At 37.5% G+C, this 20,411-nt stretch overlaps 1 protein-coding gene across 4 annotated transcripts in view; it reads left to right on the top strand.

Moving 5' to 3' along the window:
* mybpc2a (myosin binding protein Ca) overlaps window positions 1–20,411 on the top strand; it is a 125,493-nt gene that overhangs the window by 17,766 nt on the left and 87,316 nt on the right. For 2 of the 4 annotated variants that reach the window (XM_038297310.1, XM_038297309.1), the window contains exons 2-4: window positions 16,139–16,174; window positions 16,285–16,293; window positions 16,394–16,414. In XM_038297310.1, coding sequence (XP_038153238.1) covers window positions 16,139–16,174; window positions 16,285–16,293; window positions 16,394–16,414 — 66 coding nt within the window. The remainder of the gene's footprint in view (window positions 1–16,138; window positions 16,175–16,284; window positions 16,294–16,393; window positions 16,415–20,411) is intronic. The other 2 variants (XM_038297312.1, XM_038297311.1) reach the window with 1 other exon arrangement.

The raw sequence follows: 20,411 nt of genomic DNA, 5'->3' as shown, positions 1-20,411 counted from the left end.
TTCCAGAGTCCCTGAGAGCCCCACAAGGTGTGGAGGCCTTTAAAAAAGGTCTTAAGACTCACCTTTTTAAACAGGCCTTTTAGAACTGTAAGTTTTGTTTTAAATTGTAGTTTTAATTGTTAGTTTCAATTGTTAGCTTTGGTACCACTTGGTGCAAGATGTATTACTGTAAGCCCTACAATTTATTCTTTATTTTTATTATTACTATTATTATTATTTTTATCTTTATTTTTTTTTATTTTTTTTTATTTTAATCTCTGTAGCACTTTGAGATTAAACTGTAGTTTTAATTGTTAGTTTCAATTGTTAGTTTTTGATACCACTCGGTGTAAGATGTATTACTGTAAGCCCTACAATTTATTCTTTATTTTTTATTATTACTATTATTATTTTTTTATCTTTATTTTTTTCTTCTTCTTTTAATCTCTGTAGCACTTTGAGATTTCTTTGAAATATAAGGTGCGTTACAAATAAAATCTATTATTATTATTAAAGTAACCATAGGTGAGAGTAAAAAAGTTGACAGTTGCCTTTTAGCTCAGCTTTCTCTTTATCATAAAGGACTGGTGCACCACGCCCGTAATTGTGGTCTGTCGATCCTCCACTCAAATCCACCCAAGGACATGGTTCTCCCCCAATAACAACTTCAAAATCACCTCCTTTTGGCCGCTTGTTGCACCAATAAATCCTGTCCATGAAAAGATGAACTACACTGATAAAGAGAGCAGCCCTGCATGTAAAACATGTAAAAAAAGTCCAACTTGAAACCAGCAATATGGACCAGTCTCTGCCTGTACACGGAATGAATGGCACTGTAGTAAAGGGACTCTGATGCACATGCAGTACTCCTGAGTCCCCATCATGACAACCAGAATCATTCTATGACCCCTTTAAGGTTTTAATAAAAATCACTCTGCAGTACATTCCGACTAGAAAATACATTTCTAATTGGAAATTTAGTAAAAAATTCTGATATTGATTGATTATTGATTTGATTGTTGGTATAAAATCAAAATTAGACCCTAATTGCTTCTCTGTGAATTTGATGTTGACACATTTATAATTTGAAGCTCACATGGTAACAGGAGCTCCCAGATTTATTGGCATAGCTGTCCAGTTGCATGACTGGGCTGCACTGTAAAGGGCAAAAGGTTATAATAACCAAGTGTGAGCGGTAGGAATATGTTACTACAAGCTGGCGTTGTGTTCTCTTGAAGCAGAGGCAGCAGCCCCAGAATTTGCAGTAGTTAACACTTAAACTTTAAGCCTAAACTGGCAGCTGTAGATACAGCACCCCTAAATAACCTATTCTACTCTACTTCCGTTTGACATCAGACTCCAGTAGAAGTTTTTATGTTACAGGTGTCTTCTTCAGATAAAAACAAATTTCATGACAACCAGAGGAAGACTTGAATGTCTTCTCTAGATCCCAAAAGAACATGTGGACCAGTAGGCCAAAATCAAATGATCCGTACAAATCAAGTGAAAGTTATAAATCAAATGTCAGGCTTAGAGCTGAAGGATCCAGTATTCAAGGCGGACAAACAGATTTTTCAGAACGTTTTTGACAATAGAATCGGAGTAAGCTGTGTCGGTGTCTAAGGCTCTGATCTTATAGTTCAGTCTGAATCCAAAGATAGATGGTTCCAGCTAGCTGGCTGCCAACCCCAGCATGGCTGTTGCTGCACAGAGTGTCCCAGATGCAGATGTATCAGCGATCAGAGGACTTGCAGGAGATCAGAACCGAGCAGACGACTGTAGGCAGGATAATCCAGAGGGTAAAGCCAAAGCTGATGTCGGTGATGTGGTTTGTTGTCAGAGCCAGGAGGTCAGAGATCTGGTCAGGTGCAGAAAGAGAATTCAGGACGAAGTCGGTCACAGTTCCAGATACAGTCCACAGTGAGGCTAACAGGCTGGATGAGGGCTGGCAGGCTCAGTGGTCGTGAGACTGTTCTGGTTGGTACACAAGCATGCAGAGATCAGGCAGGAGTCAGAAGGAAGGTCAGGCAAATGGATCAGACGGGAAAAGGCAGGCTCAGAAGTTGAGCAGAAGAGCAGGTCAGGATCAGATAGTCAGAACACAGGAATGCTAGAACAAGTCTCACCTACATCTCGAAATAATCTGGCACTGATGACTGATGTGAAGGCTGGTTATATAGTGACTAATGCAGGTGGATGAGATGAGCGGGTAATGAGAATTTGGCAGAGCTAAGCAGCTGTATGAAATGAGTAATCAGACCAGGCATCAGTGCTGAGATCATTAAATCAAAGAAGTTCCTTCCTGTTAGGACCGGTCCTAAAGCCACCAAATAAAAAGGACAATTACTTACTGTTGACATTTTGATAATACTGTGTAGTGATGAACTGTTCAGAGTGCTGCTGTTATCGTTCAATTCTGCTCTAGTTTGTTTAATACTTAATGTTTTGGCTTTCATTAACTCAGGAAGTGCAACCATTTAGTTCCTGGTTTAAACCCCCACTTCATCCGTCTCAGTTATTGTGTCTTTTGGCAAGACATTTCACCAACACTGCCTGTTGTTGGTGGACCGAGGGCCTGGTGGCACCAATTGTATAGCACGTCTACTTTAGTTAGTCTGCCCCAGGTAAGCTGTGACTTCATTTTAGCTTACCACCATCAGCATGTGAATGTGTGAATGAATGGGTGGGGTAATGATTATAGCATTACACAAGTGCAGGTAATTTCTTTTAATCCTTTACTACCGGAGTGGTAAATTAACACTGAAGACTTAATCTGATATGAACGTTAACTTTATTTGAATGTCACAAACAAAAAATTAACAAAACAAAATTCGAAAAAAAATAAATAAATAAAAAATTGTCTCACAAAATTAGAGGCAAATTTTTCCTAAACTTTTTCTCCACCGACATCTCAAAACCTCTTGAGAAGGCAGTTTCTGTTAAGCTGTTGCTCAAAATATAGGCAAACTAGTAGATAAAGCATGTACTGTAGCATCCATTGGTACCTGTTTGGACAGGTGTTGCAAATCCTCAACATTTAAATCGAGATGCCTCTGGTTAAAAACCCAGAGGAGATAAAATCTACTAATTGGCACGTGTCATATCTATACACATTCATTCATCTTATGTAGTATTGATTTCAAAATAATGGAAATTTGTAGTGAAACTTACATGAAATTTGTACTTAGAAAATCTGTTTCAGTGACACCAAGGACTCAGCCATGTTGAAAGTGAGTCAGCAGTGCAAGCTGGTGAGCTGGAGAGAAACTGTTTGTTACAAATGCACAACAAAGTCCTTCTGTTGTACTTATGAGTAAAAAAAGCTCTTAAAATATGGATGTGGAGTATTTAGCTAAGTGGGATTTAGCTGTTGGAAATCTGCAACATTTGTCTGGAGAGGGTTAAGAATTTATATAAAAAAGCTCCTGATCCAGTCAGAAATAAATGTATCAAGATTTGAATTTAATTGAAATAGCTATTTGAAATCTTAAAAGTTTAACAAAAATGAAAATTCCTCTTTCAAAGAAAAATATAGTGCCTATAAGTTGGTTCATTAAACACTACTACTATGTTACGTGAAGAATAAGGTATGTATGAATACAGTTTTCAGTATCAGTGAAGGAAATAAGCCCCAGAGCTAGCTGCTTTCCTCTGAGAACTAAAACTTTATCATTACTTGATTTTAATATCATCATAGCATCCCCGAGCCATCATATAGTTCCCACGAGTTTAAAGATATAGCAGAGATGAGTGTTTAGAAGTAATACATTTGTTTAAATGTAAAACAATTTCAATACTTCAAATAGTATTTCATAGTTTAGAGGCTGCAAAATCCATGGCACAACTGTGTCAACAGCCTTTTTACATCAGAGTTAATGAATATAGTTAATGTGGAATATTTCATGTACTAAAGAACTTCTTTGTTCTTCTCTGAGTCTTTGTTCTCCCTTCTGTCTGCTCCTTCTGCCTTCAGAAGAGAGTCGAATCAGATTAAAGTAGGACAAAGAACCAGTGGGATAAAAACTGCTGAGAGTGAGGATTTGCATTAAGCGAAAAGGAAGATCCATTATCCCTTTAACACATACCTGGAAGACAGGGAAACAGATAACTGCTGAGTAAAGTTATTTAGTCCAAAGGATGAAGGGTGAACGGTAATGAGAGTGTAGATAGATACTTTCTGACAAATCTTTAGCTGTGTTATGCTTATCGTTTGTATGTAGGCAGGGAGGATTTAATTGTCATACTTGCACAGATTTTTCATAAACAGCTTATTGCAGGATAAGAGAAGATGATTAGGGAAGGATCAAAACATTCCTCAATAAAGCAAAATTTGTCTACATTTCATAAAATGTGTCTCAGCAATAGGGAATGTCTCTACACCTTTACTATTTTCTTGTACGTGCAATTTTTCCTGCTACTGGAAATACAATTTTCTGAAGGGAGTAATCCCAAAGGATTAATAAAGTCAAGTCTAAGTCTAAGTCTTACTGTATCAGATGCTGTTGATCAGAGCAGCATATAGACACAAATAAAGGCAAATTGCAAATAGAATTATACATATGTTTTAAGGAATAAAATCTGAAAAGTGTGGAGAACATTTATGTTTAGCCTCCCCTGGGTTAATGGTTTACCAAACCCAGGGACGGATTAAGGAAAATGTGGGGCCCTAGGCAAAGACAGGCAGGGGGCCCTCTGAATTAAGAAAACAACACCCATTATAAAGATAGAGAAATTTTAACAAAATAGTAATACATTATTAGTTCTAGGTTTTGTCCTTTTCTTTTCCCTTTCTTGTTGTTTTCCTCTCTGTTTTGTACTCAGCTGACTTTTCATGCTGTCTGAAAAAGAATGAAAGATTTTTTCAATGATCCAATAATGTGGATACTGAGGGGGGGGGGGGGGGGGGGGGGGGGGGGGGGGGCATTCTAAAGGAATTTTAGCGAAAGGATTTTTATCAAAAACATAATTAATGTGCAGAAATAAGGGATAGTTGTATTAACCATACATGGAAACCTCCAGGAACTTGGGCCCTAGGCATCTACAAAATATCTTAGGCTCAGGAAACTGAACAAATATATCTTCAAACAGCAGTTTTAAATTTTCTCAGTTATATTTAGATTTGAACTTTGAATTGTCCAATTCTAACAAGTATGCTAGGGTACAAACTAGGACTGGGTAATATATCAGCATTTTAGAAATATCAACATTTTTATTTTAATAGAGGTATAGGGTGAGAGAATATTGTTCATATGGAGAGGCACGATGTTGTGTTGTATTTGTTTTTTACATATGCCAATAGATTCTTTTTTAGATCTTTATAGTTTTTACAGCTGCTTGTCAAAAATATGCCTTTTGGACAATGTTTTATAGTCAGAGGTGCCTCTGCTGTGGTGCTTAGTCTTCATGACGCTGTTTGTTCTCTAAGGAACCTCTGAGGCTCTCACACAAGAGTTGGATCTTAACTGAGATTAAATAACACAACGATATATGTTTACTAATTAGAGCCAAGTTGGCCAAACGGTTCTAGACAGGGGCCAGTGCCCCTGTAGATCACAGGCCTCTTCTCTTGCTGTTTTTAAGTCCCTTCTTAAGATTAATCTTTTTTCCTTGGCTTTTGGCACAATTTGAGAGGTTTTACTTTGTTTTATTTTCTTTGTATACTAATTTGTATTTTACACTCGTTTTTATTTTATTTTAAATTTTTTTAAATTTTATTGTATTTTATGATTGTGTACAGCACTTTGGTCCTGTCCGGTGCATAAAGTGCTTCATAAATAAAGTTGGTATGGTATGGTATGCAGAGATGGGAAGTAACGAAGTACAAATACTTCGTTACTGTACTCAAGTAGATTTTTCTGATATTTTTACTTTACTTTACTACTTATTTTTATGGTGACTTTTTACTTCTACTCCTTAAATTTTTACACAAATATCTGTACTTTCTACTCCTTACATTTTAAAAAAATTGGCTCGTTACTTTAGTTTTGAATCATTTCAATGGAGTTACCGTTATTATTTTTCACGTCATCAATACCAAATTCAATCTAATTGGATGGGAATCTACGTTGCATTTGACGCACCACTACAAGATGAATCGACAGATTCGGCGGTATTCATTCACGGCAAATCATTGCAGCTTGGTGGCGGTGGCGTTAGCATAGTAGCATGGACGACGAGATGATTGAAAATGAAAACAACGGAGATCTAGTCCTATTGGCAGCATCCATTTAAAATGTAGGCAACGGCATGAAAAAAGTGGTTTCTACTTTTACTTTTATACTTTAAGTAAATTTACAAGCCTGTACTTTGTTACTTTTACTTGAGTAAAGAAGTTTAATCAGTACTTCCACTTTTACCAGAGTATTTTTTAACACAAGTATCTGTACTTTTACTCAAGTACGGAAAGTGAGTACTTTTGCCATCTCTGATGGTATGGTATGGTATCACGTCCTGGCCCCTGCACTGAAGACATAATACTCAAAGAAATTCTTATGATGCGCTGGAATAGACATGGTTAATGACAGGTCCTTTGGATCTATTTAATTTTTTTTCTTTACAAATTATGTTTTACTAATTATTTAAAAACAATAAGGTGATAGCTTTAGTGGTATTGAGCAGTTTTCATCTGCTAAATGCTGTTTTTAAAACAATTAAAAAAATGCTCTAATTTTTACAGCTGAATTTATAGTTTTTTTCTTGATTTCTTATTCTGAATTTATAGACAACAGTCATTTTAACTTAAATTAAGTCAAAACATGTAAAATTCCTAAATTATGAAAGAATATTGACCTAATAAGAAATATAATTTTAATTAAACCTAATTGAAAAGAAATTTCACTTCATGCAACTCTCCTAATATATTTAAACCCCTTGCCCTGTTTTTTATTTCATGCTTTTCTGTGCCCCCATGAAAACACGCAGGGCCCACTCCTGGCCCCCTGATACATTTGGTCTAGAACCGCCACTGCTGTAAACACATTTGGAGCTCTTTTTTTTTCTGTAAATGATTGGAAACATAAATCCACTTTTGTTTGCTTATCATCCCCTATTTTGTTCTGCTTTGTCACATAAAATCACAGCAATAAACACTGAAGTTTGCGGTTAGGTATGAGTACTTTTGCAGGGAATTCTTGATTCCATAACATGGTGGTTCAAAATGGCATTAATTAAAAATGGTAGGGATTTTACAATTCTTAGTAGCAGAGGGTTTAATGATCTGTTTTAATCTCACTGACATTGCTGAAACAGGTCAGGCAGATATTAAGGAGGATTTTTCAAACCTTATTTGCTCAAGTGATTTGCGCTGGTAGGTACTTCTGGCACTGTTTAACGTGTGTTATAAAGTAACTGTGCCATTGGGAGAATTGTTTACATTGTTGAGCGGCTGATTGAGCTTTTCAAAGCCGGGCTAATGCCATGAATAAGACCCCAAATCCCCCTACGAGTCGAACAGAAGATGTTTGGGATGTAGGGCAAGAGCGAAATGCAGAGCAGGAATCCCTGCGAGATCCCCTCCAAGCACAATGACTGAGACTGAAATAACGACAAAGACTCAGCAGGAACAGTTTGAACACCCAGTTTATGACGTTCACTCAGACTGGGCTCCCCTTGTTAAACTGCATTAGCTGTTGCATTCAAACAACATCCTGCAGACACCACAATTATTAAGAAAATTATTCCTGGAAAAAAATTGCAGGGGTTCTACAGAAGGCTAAAATTAATTAAAAATGTGTTTGGCTGGAAAAATTTGAGCTGTTCAACTATATGGAATTTCTTGCTTTTTTTTATTCTAACTTGTTTGGTAATATTTGTGGTTTAGCAACATTAATGCATTTACGTTGATAAGATGTACATTTAATAATAAGGACAGTCTTTTTGCATCTCCAGACTCAATCACAGCTGCCTCTAACATGGTCATTGCAATAAAAACAATGCACTGTTTTTAATCTACACTGTCCTTCATATTACTTCAAACATCTGGCCGTCACAAATGTGCAGCATCAATGAAGCACCCATTGTGATCTCACCTATTGTTTATACGTAGTTACTGTCAGGTGAGTGTCCACTCACTGAGCCACAAAAGGTCATTGTTTAAGCTGCTGCTTTTCACTGGCTGCTGTTGCTGTTTGCAAACATATTAGGTAAGATGATGAAACAAAGGACTTTCGAGGGTTTGGGGGAGATTTATAAGATATTGCTGGAACCAATACATTAAGAGGCACCCTATTCTGCCCAGGGTGGCTATTTCCAGCTTGTATACAACTGAATAAATAAAACACTCCTCAACAGTCTGCATGTGTACCGAACTCTGTAATTCCATCTGGGAGTTTAAATGTTTTTGTCAGCAATTATCCCTTTAACTACCCTTAACTGCAAATTGGAGCTGCTATGGACATCTTTAAATCTTTTCTCTAGTATTTTTGACGTTGTGTTCCGTCTCTGATCATCTGAAGGAAATAAATCGAAACGCCTGAGACATATAGAAATAAACCAGCCGAACAGTCAGCCTCTATTCATATAGGAGATAATAGGCAATGCAGGCCGAGGATAACCTTATAAATTAGAAATGAAGGATGGGCCTGATAACATGTATAGAGCTCCGTGTAATCATGCATTAGGGGAGGTAGCTGTGACCTTGACAGTCCAAAAAATTTATTTTAGCGAAACTCAATTTCCTGCTGAGAGTCTGAGACAATGCTCAGTTGCAGGATGAGAAGTTCTATTTCCCAAGGACAGAATCGGTTTTCTAAAACATGACTTAAAGAAAAGAGGTCCTTGTTTCCGTTATGAATGGCTAGACCTCAACAGATTGCACATCTTATCATTTCTTTAGTTGTTTAAACCACATACTGTCCTGCAGGGCTTCATATAATTATTGAGATTGCACTCTAAGAGACAGATGGCTGTAAAAGTTGCTTCCCGTCTAAATGAAGTGATATTAACATGTATTCCTATGATGTATTGGGACATGTAGATTCAGCCATTCGATAAGTCACCAGTCTGCTCTGACACGCTGGAGCTTTGTAGCATCTCTGCACTGAGTAAATCAGCTGGAGATCCAGTGACTGAAGTTATTACTGCAGATGTCTATGAAAGAGCTTCCATAGCTTCATTTCTTATCCATAATCATAAAAACGATTGGTTAGTGCCGCATCCGTCATTTTTTTTACATGCTAAGTAGTCATTGCTCATAGCTAATGTCCTACAGCTGCCCAGTTTATAAACCCACTGTAAAGGGTACATTTTATTTCTCTTTCGAGGGCTTTAAGTGGGACGGTATGCAATAATTTCTCGATTTTCCCATCAGCATTCGAGGACTTTTTCCCAACATGCAACACATATCGGGACTAATGCTGGTCCCCTCTTGTTTTGACTTCTCCACAGTTTAGAGCTTGTAACCTATTAGTTGTTTATAAAGATTGTGCTAATGACAGCCATTGCTTTGATGTTAAACACGCTACGGATTCATGTGGCTGATGAGTTAAGAAAATGATCACAGCAGTTATATTTACCTTGTTCCAAACGGACTCATAAGAACTCAAACTAGAGCAGAATTGAAAGATAACACCAGCACTCTGAACAGTTCTTCACTACACAATATTATCAAAATTTCAACAGTAAGTAATTGTCCTTGGGAATTGGTGGCTTTAGCACTGCTCCTAACAGGTAAGAACTTATTTAATTTCATGATCTCAGCACTGATGCCTGATCACTACACAAGGAGAAAGAGGTTGGATTCTGCAAGTTAGAATTAGAGCATCGAAACCCCTGTGTTATTTTTTTCAGAATAACAGGAAAATCAGAGGCGGTGCTAGCCATCCCGGGGCCCTTAGCACAATTATTGCCTGGTCCGTCCCCCTCAACTGGAAATGGAACCTATAATAAAGTATTTTTCAGTTAATTTCTCTTTATGTCCAAATATCTTTTCAATATTAATAATTTAAAAACCTCTGTAATAAAACAGGACAATTTAAAACAATTAAAAAACTTTTGCAACAACATTAGCTCATAATATATAAGAAAATTTACAAAGACAAGAGATTGTATTGGGATTAAAATGAAGAAACAAACCAGTTACAATGAAGCAAGTAATAATTTTTGACTCATCCTATAAAGTACTATTAAAATAAAGTCCTTTTCGCTCAGGATAAATATTGAACCCAGGATATAAATAAATCACTTCCCTATTTCTGCTTTTTATGCAGTGCACTGACACAATATGACTATAGCCTAACATTCTGCTAAAATTCAGAACATCTCCCGGAGATGATGTCAATGTTCTGCATTAAATGCACTTTTAGAAATATTTCTTGGTTAAAAAGAAGCTGCATTCATGTGCATTTGCACATTTGAAAGGTCTTATTGCAATTTTTTTTCAACATTCCTTTTGTCAAGTTGTTTGGAAGTCATATAGCTGTTGCTATAACTTAATGACATACTTGGCTCCTAGAGGGGAGAAGTGTGGAGAGTGGTCCATTCTTGAGCAAATATGTTTGCTTTACTTGTAGCCAATAAGCAAAGCAAAAGATATACATATAACTTCATATGTCTGTCTCTCTGTAACAATTTCAATCAAATTACATATTTAATGTCTGTAAATGTTAGCATTTTATATTTGTAGGATTATGTGTCTTAATTACTGCCCTAAGTGGGTTATTATTTCAGAAAATCACATTTTTAGATTCTGTGTTCCATTTTTTTTCTCAACAATTTCATTTAAATCAAATTAGTTGATGATTATTTCGATAATCTATTAATCATGATTATTCTAAATAACTGCCTCAGTCTTACATTTTACATAAAGAAACTGTAACTAAGTCCCAGTTATCACTTCTTTATGTTTTTAAGGGTTTTCTCTGTTCTATTCTATTTGCCATTCCTTATTTCCATCTTAAACCCATGAAGCTTAAAGTCAATAAAATTTGCTTCATCGCAGAAAGCTGAAGATAGGAGAGGATGGATGGATGGATGTTAAGACAAGATTTTCTCTTGTTTTGACTTAAATAACTCTGACAGCATTCAATACACCTTCTTAAATACATCATGAAGGTTCTGTTATTTGTTTGGATCAGCAGTGGCTGTGGAGGCTTACAGCTGCTTGGAAGAAGGATTTATAATCTGTGCTTCTAAGTACATTTAGGATGCAGCAGCTCTGTAACGGCGCTGTAGTTCTGTCGACTCCCACCACCTGCTGTAGATTAAGGGGGCATGCTGAGACGGTGCTGGCCATCCTGATTGGCTCATCTAACCGCTTCCTCTCAGCTGCTGATAAGCAGCTACTCCAACATGCAACACTATAGAAGATTGGCGATGACACCAAAAAGTAAAAAAAGAGGACTTTATCAGCAACTTTAAGTGCAGAGGTCCTCAGCCTGCTCAGCAGGTAGCGTCTGCTCCGACCATCCTGAAGAGTGCATCAGTGTGGAGCTCCAGGTTATTATTCATATGAACATCCTGATGCTAATAAGAATCCACAAACTCAATGTCAGATTCCTGGATGTTTACCGGAGTCACATTGATGTGTCTGAGCCTGCATAGGTGCCCCTCCCTCCTTCTTTCCTCCCGTTTTTGTCCTTTATTTATCCTTTTTCCAGGTTCTCTTTATTTTTTTTTCTGTTTGTCCTTCATGTGTTTTTCTCTGGGTTTTACCATTATGTTCTCTTCTTTCCTTCCTTTCATGTGTCCTTTATCCTTCTACCCCTAATTGGTCCTTCCTTGTGTCCTTTCTTTTAGCTCTTCTGTCATAACTCCATTCCTTCTTATTTCCTTCCTTTGCCCTTCCCTCTTACATTCCTACCTACCTACCATCCTTGTGTTCTTCCTTCTGACCTATTTTATTCCTTCCCTTTCTTGTAACCTTTCCTATCTTTCTTTATCGTCCATTTTGTCATTGTGTCAATAATTCACTTTTTTTCCCCTTTCACTTCTTTTCTTTCCTTTCTAATATTATTCTTCATCTCAGGCTGGAATATTTCCCACAAATGATTGAGTCAATGTATTTTGTGGTACTTTGATGTCAAACTAAGAGCTCTGTTTGCAATTTATGAAGCTTTGATATGCAAGTTCTCACTTTGAGACTTCTGCTGTTTGCACTGGGACTCTGTTGGGACACTTTTTGTACTTCTGATTTATTTTTCTGAATGATTTACATTGTTAATCAAACATCCAATGTCACCACTAGCTGGTCTCTATGGTGATTTTCATACATTAATCTAACATCCCTGTTATCTCCTTAAAAATATGCTAAAGTGCAATGAATTATTCTGAATTTTTTAAGCTAATCTTTCCCCTCGTTTATAGGGAAATGTTAAAGAGTTGTTTCAGCAGGAACCTAAAAAAGGTTTTACTGCCTGACGAGCCACAGACCGTCTGCAGGATCGTACTGCTGACAGCAGCATTAAGATATTGGGTCCTGAACAACAAACCTTCAGAAATAGAAGTGTGGACACCAGTATGCTACAAATGGCATGCCAGCTTGAAAGTAGTGCCAAACGTTTGCCTTGATATCTTATCCTTGCTGTTAAGTGGACCCCTGGGATGCAGCAATTCCTGTTTGAGGGTTGGGTTTGTTGGTTTGGAGAGATGAGATCAGTCCAGGAGATGTCCTCATCCATTTCTGCAACTCAGCCTTTTATCCCATCGAGCTACAAACTCAGAAACTGATGCCTTGTTTTTATTTTTTAAATATAGCCTTAATAAGAGCACAGACCCATGAAATAATTGAAATAGATGGTTCAAATGGAAAGATGGTAAATGCTGCCAAAACTAAATTATTACTGCGCAGCTGTGGGGTTTAGTTTTCCTGGCAGACAGAAATTTATGCCTAATCTTCCATCTCATTAGACATCCTCCGGCTTCGAACGTAACCTAGATTTGAGGATCCTGGAACTTTGATGTGCTTTATCCCATCAAAGAATATTTTTCTTGAGGCCCGGCCTTTCGGAAAGCTCATTTATTCCTCATGATCTCTGTTAAAAACTGTTATATTTATCTGAGCCTCGCTGTCTGTTTAAACTCTGTTCGGTCGGATCATGCACTGTTCCCTCATTAAGAGCCAATGTTCGCTTTCGCCGAAGGCGATTCCTGCAGAAATGAGGTAGAGCTGCACGAGGACAAAGTCAAACAGCTTATTCAAAAAACCGTAGCTTTATTTACCGTTTGTGTTCTTTGTCTCTTGTCCATGTCTGTAGAAGTTTTGATTTGCGAAGTTAGGGGGAAAAGTACATCGTCTGTGACCTCTAAAGTTTTAAATATTTACAAAGATAGGTTCAGTCAGACCATAAAGATGCAGAAATGTTCAAATGATTCTAAACTTTTGTTAATCGTTAAATGAAGATGAACCCAAAACAAAAATATGTGTAAAAAAAACACTTCTTTTGGTTTTCAGAAGGAACAAACCAGAGCCAGTTTCTGCAAAACATAAATGAAAAAGATCGGCAGTGATGGAACAATCTGCTTCTAACCATGTTCCTAAAGGACACGATATTAATGAATATATAATATATAAACCGATTGCAGACGCCAGTCATTCTCTTTAAAAAATAGAATAACTTCCCACCGGATTTAAGCTCAAAAGAATAAGAATTAGAAAGTATGAAAAATTGGTTTATCCTAAGTGGAAGAAATTTCATCAATAACCGTTGAGATAATTGATTTTTGTGAAACATTTGGTGAGAAATCTCACTTAAACTTTATGTTCTGATCTTTATAGGACCTCCTTTTTCTATATAATTTCAATGGGATGAGGTGCTGTTCTTTATTTCTTTCAAAATCCTTCACTGGCTTATGCATTTCCAAATTGTCTTGCCTTGACATTTAGCTTTCAACCCTCTAACTAATGCATGTGGGCTCAGATATGGAGACTTTAGGCAGCTTCATCTTAAACCTGGAGCTTAAACATCTGGAAAGATCAGCAGCTATCTTCTAGTTTTTTCCCCTTTGAATACATCTGATTGTTTGAAAAATATGTTTATAATCCTTTATTGATCAGAGATGAGCAGAAATTGCTTTTCTATGGTTATTACTTACATTTTTCCAGCCTGACATTGCATTAAAGGCACACTATGCAACATTTTTCAGTTAATTAATGTGTTCCATAACGTTTTGGATGATTAAATGAGTCATTTCAGGTTGAACAAAGGTATTCTCGGCCGCCCACCGACCCGCACCCACAGGCTCAGAAGTCTTGTGAGAGTCAGTCTTGCTTTACGGCCGAGAACTGCTACACCCCCCAGTTAAAAGCATTCTCGTTGCTAGCACAGTGGCGATCTTTGTGCAGTTATGCTACGTTCACGCAGCAAAAGCAGCAAAATCGTGTCTGCTGCTTCATTTTTGCTGCTTGTACCAGTTAGTTCTGACGCGCGGCTGAAGCAGCTTTGCTGCTCTGGCTGCGCGGTGCAAAAGTGTGTCTGACGCGCGTTGGGCGGAGCTTCACTATCCTTTCTCTGCCTTGCAGCTATATTTGCTGTGATCATTTGGAATAAAGTAGTTTTAATATGTGTTTAAATAAGAAAATACACCTGAAAACGTAATCAGTGCCGTCAGTTCATTCAGATTATTATCCTGCCTTCCAATATTTTTTCTGTCGGAGCCGCTCAGACCCCCACATGCAGCGGTGCGCTTGGAATCCCTTCAACAGCAGCCTCTGGCCGGGGCGCCTCCTCGCGGTTCACCGCGGCAGCTGGTAGGTGTTTTTCATCTAAATAATCCAAACTGCATATTCTGCCGGCAGATTTCTGCATTTTAAGTTAATTTAGGCGTCAATAAACTGTTTAAGAGGAGAGATCATAGACTCTGATCATCAGCGCTGTGTCTCTCTCCCTGCGTCAGATGATTAAACGCGCCCGACGCGCTGCTTCAGCTGCTCAGACGCGCTGGGCCTGCTGCTCAAAACGCGCCGCGGGACCTTTTGCTGCGCCTTGACGCGCATCAACCATTGACTTTGCATGTAAACTCGCTGCTTCTGTCGCGCCAGCTGCGGTGTGAACGCAGCATTAGTCATTCGTTGCGTTCGCCTGTCTGCTAAGCTCAAAACAACCGCGCCTGGCTTGACGGAGAAACCAGGAGAACAGCTGAGCATATTTACGACAGTGCACTTTTACTTTCGCCCTCTGGGGGGAGCGTCGCTGGAAAATCAATACGGGTTGCATAGTGTACCTTTAAAACATGCCTCCAGAGCAGCAAATTGACAAATTCCTTGCCCTCAAAGGGGGGTGGGGGTCCCACTGATAAATAACCAGAGGATCAATAAATTAGATTAGCAGGATATTTAAAAACTAAATATGTTTGATTGTCAATTCCAACACCAATAGACAAATATAGAAGCCAGAGTTTTTTTATTGCAAAAAATGAGGATTTTGCCTGTAGTGCCAGTTGGTCACGTGGACCCAACTGAGGCATATGTCTGCCACAGGAGAGATGTTGAAGTAAAAATGTTGGTGGATTTTTTTAAATTTCAGAAACTATTAATCTCAAATAGAATGCATAGGAAGGAAGGGAGAAAACTACATAGTGTCTAGAATTAGGTCAACATTTTGCAAGCTGTTCACTTGCATAATGTTGGCATATCAGATTTTGGCTAAAATTCCAATATCGTGCATCCCTACAGCAAGGTGCAATTTATTCCCCATGACTGTAGATGTCAAAAACAATCGTAAGAAATACGTAAAAATTGCATAGATTAAGTGTTTTTAAATTGAGCACGTAAATATGATGATTTGCCAATGGAATTAGTATTTTCACTTTTAAATTAAGATAATTACATAAAATGCACTTGAAATAAGACAATGTCATTATTTTTTCCTATTTTAACCGTAAGTTGTCCTGTTCCATTGGCAAAGTGTCTCGATTACCTTCTGAATTAAAAAAATGCACTTATTTTAAGAAAAAAATGACTTACTTAGATTTACATTTTTTGTAGTGTATTTTCTATAACTAAACTGATAAATGCCCTTAGCTGTGTATAGAAATGATTAGGTATTAATAGCAATCATTACCGGCGGTCTCTTGAGGATTCAGATCACAAGATGTTGCTCTTCAAACAGTTCACTGCATCCCAGCATTTCTAATGTGACTGTGCAAACGTAGCGCTGCTAGTGCCGTATGATATGAAATAATGAGGATGTACTAATTAATTTGCATAATTGTTGTTTAATTGCAGGAGCTGAGGGCGATAAGGCTGCAGCAGCCCCTGCTGGTGAGTGTCTAATGGCAGCAGGTTTAGAAAAGTCTAATTTCTTTCCTTTATGGTCAGACTAACCTCTGCAGACACATTCTGATGCATTTTCTTACTTTTCTCACTTTCAGTCAAAAAGGGTAAGAGAAACCTACCAGACGACCCATCCTGTCCTGTAATCATCATCACCATCATCATCATCATCATCACCAAATGTAGTGTTTCTTTCCAATCATACAGAGCAGCCAGATGAGGAGGAGGGTAAGGCTGACAGATGAAACAAACACAGAAGCTCACAGCTTCTGTGGGTGATGGGACTGTGTGTGGAGGTGCATGATTCCCAGTGCATCTCTGCTGGATGCATCAGACACACAGAGCAGATGTCGTTTGCTGTCTCTGTGACATTTTTTATTTTTTTTTTTTAGCATGAGGGCTCATTCCTAGCATCATTATTCAACCTGGTAAAATCCAACAGTGTTTATTTATGACCAAAGCCTCTAACTATTTGACTTTTATCAGCACATCTAAATGTCATGCGATGCAAATTATTTTCCGACATCTGTCCTTTAGTTTTTATTATAAAAGCTTCTAAAGAGCAAAGTTGTATATTATTTGGGTGTCAAAAACATCTGAGGACTGCAGATGATACAAAATGATGAGGTGGGAAATACAAGGGGAAATAAACTAACTTTATCTTATTTTTAGATCCTCATCAAAAATATCACATTAATCCATTTTGCTCTACTTATCTGCATTTACTAGACCTCCACGACCTTCAAACTAGCTGAGGATTTATTTCCCAGATATCCTGGAATTCAGTGCTGTGAAAAAGGATTTCCTTCCTCACTCATTTTTTTTTTTCAGTTTTGACCCTTTAAAAATATCCTATTATCTATCAGCAAAACAAAACTATGTAAAACAATCGGATTCCGTGTGAAGATTAAAATGTACTCAATTGTTAAATCATGAATTAATTATAAATAACTTTTTAAAGTAAAGTTCCACTACTTGAGCTGCAGAATCACCTTTATGCAACATTGAATAACACAGTAATACTTTAATTTGAGATATACTGAAAGACTTTCAGGTCAACATACACATACAGCACGCTGTGCATATCAACTCTCCTGTTGGGGTGTTCTTCTCAAAAACCCGGCAATGTGACTGATAAAACAGATGGATAGACAGATATGTAGGCAGGCAGACAGACAGATAGAAAGTTAGGTAGAGTCATGTTTTGCTAGTCCAAGTCAAGTCTCAAGTCTATGATCTTAAGTTCAAGTTTAATACAACAGCAGTGAAAATGCAATTTTTTTTGTAAATATTATGGTCTGCTATGGCTCTTTGGCTGTAAAACATAGAAAACTGTATTATAATATTTAAGGAATGATCATTATCTTAAACTGGTAAATGAAAAATGCAGGTGAAAAACCTCAGACACAATTTTCCCAAATAAATGTAGCAAATTTTTTAAATTTCTTTTTACAGTATTTAAGTGACATTTCTTTTTACAACATTGTTTTCTTTTAGAAATGAGGGTTTTCATTTACCACAGTCTAAATCCTGCTGTTCTGGTGGAATAGAAACAGGTGTGCTCACTGTTGCCTCCATGTCTGTGATGTTTACATGTGCACACGTATGTGTCACTTAGCATAAAATCAGAGCTACTTGTCTGTCTGATCGCCCCATGCTGTTTTTTTCCCTTTTTTTCATTTTCTGTGCCTCAAAGCTAAAAAAAAAAAAAAAGCATTGAGGCAATCAGACAGACAAGTAAAACAAAAAAAAAGTAAAAATAACATATTGCTTACAAGTCTGAAACCACGAGTAAGAAAACTCTGAACTCTGTTCTCTGAAGTATAGGTCAATTTTGAAGTAAATAGGTGAGTTAAGGTGTTCGCTCCCAAATGTGAGTCACCATTCCTGCACTTACCTGAACAGATATTTTGGTTCTCTAATCTAGAATTTAATCTAGAGAAGAGAATGTGGCATCAACTCACAAATAACTCTTTGATTTCTCAGTCTGCTGGTCCAAATTGGTCTGCTATAAGATAAAAGAGGGGAGTGAGAAAATTCTACTGCCATAGCCACATAAGGAGCAACATTAATATAGCACTCCACAGGTTACGTTTATGCACTTAATCAAAAAAGCAAAAAAAAAAACAGAGTGGATTTAGGGTTGAGCTATACTTTAAATAGTTGTGGTAGTGAGCTCAGAAAATTTTAAAAGGAACACAATTTGTGTTATTTAATAAAAAAAAAAAGTTATCATAAGTTATATATATATATATATATATATATATATATATATATATATATATATATATATATATATATATATATATATATATATATATATATATATATATATATATATATATATATATATATATAAATTCAGAACTCAAAAAATACACATTCTCCAAACTGTTCCAGGACCTCGCTTTAAAGCGCCAATTCACAACACATATCATCTCAGGGCACTTTACAGTTCACCAGATCATACAGTCAAATTGATTCAAAGTTTTCTATAAAAGGAAAACCAGTTGATTGCATCGACTCATTGATTCGAATGTAATCCCTCCCACTAAGCATGTTTGCAGCGACGATGGAGAGGAAAAACTCCCTTTTAACAGGAAGAAACCTCCAGCAGAACCAGGCTCAGTGTGAGCGGCCATTTGCCAAGGCCGACTGGGGTTCAAGGAGACAGAAGCAGAGATACAAAGAGCAGCTGTAAAAGGCGGCCCCGCCCAGGAAACAAACAGCCATCAGACGAGCTCTGAGCCAGCTCCCATGTCAGAGGATGCAGAGAGCACATCCAGCCAGTCACGGTCAGAGAAACAGGACTACACTGGAAAAACAGGCCAAGTTCCAACATCTATAAACAAAGGTGTTAATGGAAGCAGCACAGCTGATATTTCTCTCCAGGATGGAGTTAAAGCCAAACAGGAACAGACGAGACAAAGCTACTATGAGAAAAAGCAGAGAGAGCAGAACGTTAGAGATTGAACTAAGATTCTGCAGAGTGGGAGAATAGAGATAGAATGAAGCAGAATGATAAAATGGGGGTCCCTATGTCCTCCAGAAGTCTAAGCCTATAGCAGCATAACTATAGAGATAGCTCAGGATAACCTGAGCCACTCTAACTATAAGCTTTATCAAAAAGGAAATTTTTAAGCCTACCCTTAAAAGTAGACAGGGTGTCTGCCTCACGGACTAAAACTGGTAGTTGGTTCCACAGGAGAGGAGCCTGATAACTAAAAGATCTGCCTCCCATTCTATTCATCAGTTTAAGATCCAGCGTTTCAGCCAGAAATGCTTCAGAGTGGCGCTTCTGTGCAACAGGATGACTAGAATGAGGTGTTAAACCCTTTTGAATAAATGAACTCATATTACAGGTTGGATCTCTGAAAATATTTCAATGGGAGAATATTTTACAGTGATTACATTTTTATCCTCAGGGGTAATTTAAACCTGTATCATAGCTCTTCTTTGTCAAATGCCTGGAAACGCTTGAATAGCTCAAATATTCCCACAAGCTTTTATGTTAAACATGTTTGCTTGTGCTTTGCAGAGTGAGCCAGATTCCCTCATCCTGTGATCAGTCGTCACTGAAATACAGTTTTTTTCCAACATACTGCAGATCATGAGGTGATGGCCTTTGTAAAAAAACAGGAGGAAGATTATAAACGATCATTCCTTACAATAAATAACCCAAGCTGCCTGAATAAAGAAATATCGATGTTTCCAATTAAAGTCACGGCTGTGGATGAGCTAAAAGTCCTAAGTTATCGAATGTGGGTAGATCGCCTCACAGCAGTTTTTATTAAACATAAAAAATATGTTTAATGTTTTTACATTATATCAAATTGATTCATAATGGCCTTTTTTTCATTCAGGCAAATGTTTAAAGAGCATTTCTCGTCATGAGTAATAAATAAGTCCCAGGGGGAGCTTTTGCTGAATGTGCAGATTATGAGTGTTGAATTTCTTCTCATATTTAGCTCCTTTTAATGTTAGCTCACAGTACAAAGCAAAAGGAAGAAAGATGTTTCAGTGTCTCTGCAGCGAGTTATCATGATAAACTTTCTGCAGCTCTGTCAGGGTGATTAAACGGGTTTGCACGTGTGCAGTGATGAAGTGGAGCAGCCATTTAAAATAACACTACAGCTCATTTATACTGAGTCTCTCTCTTTGGGGGGGCAGAAACTCAGTGAGTTACATTTATGTCCCGTAAGACTCTTTTGTAAGCGATGGTCAT

Source organism: Cyprinodon tularosa, unplaced genomic scaffold (assembly GCF_016077235.1).
Source record: "Cyprinodon tularosa strain WSP-4 unplaced genomic scaffold, ASM1607723v1 ctg386, whole genome shotgun sequence".
Lineage (NCBI taxonomy): Eukaryota > Metazoa > Chordata > Actinopteri > Cyprinodontiformes > Cyprinodontidae > Cyprinodon > Cyprinodon tularosa.
Note: the sequence above shows the minus strand (reverse complement) of the source record. Positions and strands in the feature narration are given on the sequence as shown.